General features: G+C 32.2%; 1 protein-coding gene across 2 annotated transcripts; it reads right to left on the bottom strand.

Moving 5' to 3' along the window:
• Window positions 1-1,737: 1,737 nt before the first annotated feature.
• LOC119641500 (protein dj-1beta-like) lies at window positions 1,738-2,728 on the bottom strand. Of its 2 annotated transcripts, XM_038040219.1 has the most exons (4): window positions 2,664-2,728; window positions 2,378-2,486; window positions 1,998-2,314; window positions 1,738-1,933 (listed from the first exon to the last, which is right to left on the bottom strand). In XM_038040219.1, the coding sequence occupies exons 2-4, from the start codon at window positions 2,462-2,464 to the stop codon at window positions 1,783-1,785; spliced, it is 555 nt and encodes a 184-aa protein (XP_037896147.1). In that variant the 5' UTR covers window positions 2,465-2,486; window positions 2,664-2,728; the 3' UTR covers window positions 1,738-1,782. The 2 variants fall into 2 exon arrangements, with proteins under 2 accessions (XP_037896147.1, XP_037896146.1); XM_038040218.1 differs by lacking the exon at window positions 2,664-2,728 and having other exon boundaries at window positions 2,378-2,657.
• Between the last annotated feature and the right edge of the window lie 1,534 nt (window positions 2,729-4,262).

Genomic DNA, 4,262 nt, shown 5'->3' with positions numbered 1-4,262 from the left:
TGATTGAAAAGAAAAATATATATATATTAAAAATAAATAAACAAAAAAAAAATATCATTAAAAATAAAGTGAAAAAATGTTGGAAAAGGACGCGAAAAACTGAATTGAGAAAAACGTAAACTAAATAAAAAAGCAAAATAATTTATTATAATAAACCTTTAATATACAAGATATGTGTAGATAATTGTTTATCTATATATTGAATTATATATACATATATATATATATACATATATATTGAATTATATATATATACATATATATGTGTATATATATATATTTACTTTATACGTAAAAATATATATAAAAAACAATTATTTAAAAAATAAAAATTAATAAAAAAAAATATAGAAAAAGAGAAAATTGCACTTTTGTTGGAATTAAAATGGAAAGTAATGGCATTGGCGTTTAATACCGGTTCTCTTCATTTCAACAAACATCTTGTCATACTCGTTGCTTACAACAGATTATAAATCTGTCGATTAACATGAATAACAGAATCTATTTAGTGATGTCTGTCTGTGATCTATGTTGAAACCATACGCACGACTGATAAGATTGAATTCTTCTTCTCGCCATTCACGTTATGCTTTAAAGATATCAAAATTGTCTTCCATGTCTCTCCATTCTGATTAAATGACGAAAATCTGTTTTTTTTTTTATAAAATTATAACTTTAAACTCGTTTATGAGAGCTTTCTAAAAACCTTTAAACGCCAGTTGGATACACATTACCGAAGTAAAGAATACCGTTTCAACTTATGTAGACAAAATTAAAATTTTTTAGCTACTAAGTCGTACGGAGCCTTACGAAATGAACGAACAGACAATGGAAAACATTGACCTTAAAAAATCTATTAGAAAAGAAATACGTGGCGGCAAAAAGTCGGCAATACCATTGTCCACACTATTCGCCTGTTAAATCTGATCTTATTCCCCTTATATATCCACTCACGCCGTGGCAATCAAGCTTAAGATAGTTGCGAGAATTCCTCTTGGTCATATCATTGCAACACATCAATGGATCCTTAAGGAATATACTGTGGTTTTTCCTTCTTTTCAAACTTAAAGAGCAAAAAAAGAAGGTACTCCGTTCTCTTCACGCAAAGATATATTATTTCTTCCGAAAATCGCTTTGTGCAACCGGCCATAGGATTAACTTGTGTGAAAAGGATGATGTTCGCCTAAAACTGAAGCAGAAAATTAAAAATGTTGTGCCTATAACTTTTTCGGCGTTTACTCATAAAGTACACCGTTTGATAATTCAATGATTACTTCGTAAAGAATGTTAAAAAAATTATCACAATTAACACAAAAATGTCATAATGAAATTAGGTATTGGTAACTTCTTAGAATATTTATCGAAGGCAAAGTGGATGAAGTCAGCCGGCTTGAATCGTAGTGTTCGAAGGAACTAGACAAGGTGGAACATTCTAAACATAGCTTGTGAATCAATCCACCTGACTGGACGGGTAGGTTTAAGAACTCTACTAACAACCAATGACCGTGACAACAAGCCTTAGATGCTACTGTTTTTAACACTTTAGTCTTTGAATTTTGCAAATAAAACCTGTGCTAAATTTTAAAAATCACAATGCAGTCGTATAAAATAAATTTCAAAAGGAGGCGGATAAATACGTAGAATCACACGTTATGTTAAAGTATATTTGAGAGGCTATTTAGGATTATGTAAATTTCCCTACATAATCTTTATAGAAAAAATTAAAATCGAACTTGCTTTCATTCTTCATTCTTTTTATTATTATTCTTGTTTTGCGCTCATTTATATTAATAATAGCCCTTTAGCCACTTCTCTGGTTTTTTCTTCACCAGCTAAAACTTCAGATATTTTTAAAGCAAAATCGAAAGCGGTGCCCGGCCCGCGGCTGGTTATAAGCTTGCCATCCTGTATCACTTTCTCATCGTCTACGTATCTACAAAAAAATCAACTTTCAGAGTAAGAAAACTCGTGATTCAATAGAAGATGAACACTCTTACTTGTACAACGAGTCCAATTTTGGCTTAAGGCCAGGGTAAGATGTCAAAGTTTTACCCAAACCAATAGAATGAGCTGCCAAAACGGTAGGCGCTGCACATATTGCAGCGACGAAGCGTTCTTCTTTTTCTTGTTTTTTAAGAAGTTCACCCAAAATATCTGATTTAGACATCTCTTCACAGCCACATATGCCACCCGGCAACACGACCACGTTAAATTCTTCGTCTTTTACTTTTTCCAAAGACGTATCCGGATTGATGACTACATCTCTTGAACATTTTACCGGCTTATCAGATAAACCGGCAACCGTGACCTTGATCTAAAAATAATAGCGCATCACTGTCGCAGTCTTTGATAAAGAAGCATTTTTTCCTTCCCTTACCCCAGCTCTACGTAAGACATCTGCTGATATTACAAATTCCATTTCTTCTGCACCTTCAGCCAAAACAATTAATGCAGTTTTCGGCATTTTTGTATTTCCTGCTAGAAATCTGTGAATTTGTAAATAATTTTTTTCTTTATAACTAAACTGCTGTCTTAAATAAATTTTTTGGAGTAGGGGAAAACGAAAAAATACACGATTGACACTAGACATAAGCTGCCAATTTTTGTTAATGTAATCTTTTTTCTTCTTCCGCGAGTAAGCAAATCAACAATAGACGACTTACTGAGTTGACTAAAAAGGTTCAATTTTGCGACAGTAAACACACAGGGTAATAGGTTTACAACACAAATGCACACAAAAAAGCTTTACAAGAATATTGGTTTTTTAAACAGGGTTGTTATTTACAAAAATGCTTTGCTGCATTAGTCGGAAAATTATAAATTTATAATCATATATATTTACAAAATATCACAATCACAACTGTACATTATTTCTTTTTCCCAAGAACAATAAAAACAAAGCAAAAACCAATGATTTACAAGAATCACGAAACATATGGTCTTTCTACGAAAACTATTTTATGAAAGTTAAATAAAGATGGTCGTGTTTCGGAACTAAATATTATTATTATTATTATTATTATTATAAATTTAGCCAGAGAATAAATTCTAAGACTAAAGTCTTAAAGCACTAGCATCTAGGCCTATCGGCTTTTTATTAAAAACTCTACCGCACTTGAGGTTTGAACCCACGACTATTGAGTTGCTAGTCGAGACTCTTGCCTACTCGGCCACTCAGGCGGATTCGGAGCTAATTAAAAAGCGTTGTCGTTAATATTCTTGGTTTTCATATGCTTTATAAGTAATTAGGTAGAATTAATTGCTATATCAAATTTTTGTTTATATAATTAATATATATAGTTTACGTGTTAAGTAGTAGAAAAAAATTAATTTTTAAGTGTTTTAAGAAGAGCGAAATATTTTTTCGGCTGGGAAAAGAACAGTAAAAACTGTTACTAAAGGAGATTCGATTTTTAACAAAGGAAACGAAGTTTAGAAGTCTTTTGCGTTGATTTAGACGCAGAATATTAATTAATACTTTGGTGAATCTGTTCGCAACCAGGCTTTCCTAGGAAAACCGTTCACTATGGCTCAAGATTTTTTTCATGATCGTAATATAAACGATCTTTCAAACTATGTGAAGCTGAGCTACAGGTAAAAATTAAACGTTGTAGCCCATGTGCCAGATATAATTATATGTCACATTATGCGGCAGATATTTTATGTTGTATGCAATTAGAACCAATGGGTTATAAAACAAAAAAAAAAAATTGTATTAACGCAATTGTCGAATGTGAAGTTAATTTTATTTTGTACGATAAATTTTAAAACATTTGCCAATACGCAGTCCAATCGGTTGTCAATTGTCGGTTTTGAAAATCTCACAATCATAGAAGTAAATTTTTCATTCTGTACTAACAATTTGGCAGAGTCCGTCTCCGTCTAAAGACCAATCCTAGTCTTCATACATTTTATCGCTTAAGAAATTAACGATTTCGTTAAGTAGACAAACGACATTGTGCGAATCGCACGTCATGTTCTGTAGCAAAGCTGTTTGTTAACAATCTTCTAACCCAAGTTGTTGTTGGATGCAACTTATGTGTTTAATAATATTTTTTGTGTTTATGCTAATGGTCTGTCTAAAAACTATAGGCTGCATTAAGTTTAAGGCTAATCGAAAGAGCCACCTTATGAGAATAGGAGGCTGACGAGACCGATGTACGCGCTTTTGCTAAGATAGCTAGTTCGTGAGATGCGGGGGTTTTACATTTTGGCTCTCGAACACTCCTCAGACATTTATATGTAAAAAATGAGCACGTAAG

The sequence above is a fragment of the Glossina fuscipes genome, unplaced genomic scaffold (assembly GCF_014805625.2).
Source record: "Glossina fuscipes isolate IAEA_lab_2018 unplaced genomic scaffold, Yale_Gfus_2 150, whole genome shotgun sequence".
Classification (NCBI taxonomy): Eukaryota; Metazoa; Arthropoda; class Insecta; order Diptera; family Glossinidae; genus Glossina; species Glossina fuscipes.
This window is presented reverse-complemented; position numbering and strand designations above follow the sequence as displayed.

Coding starts and splice junctions, on each gene's coding strand:
- LOC119641500 (XM_038040218.1), bottom strand. CDS start 2,590: ATGTCTAGTGTCAATCGTGTATTTTTTCGTTTTCCCCTACTCCAAAAA. Junction 2,315..2,377: donor ATGTCTTACGTAGAGCTGGG/GTAAGGGAAGGA, acceptor TATTATTTTTAG/ATCAAGGTCACGGTTGCCGG. Junction 1,934..1,997: donor AAATTGGACTCGTTGTACAA/GTAAGAGTGTTC, acceptor ATTTTTTTGTAG/ATACGTAGACGATGAGAAAG.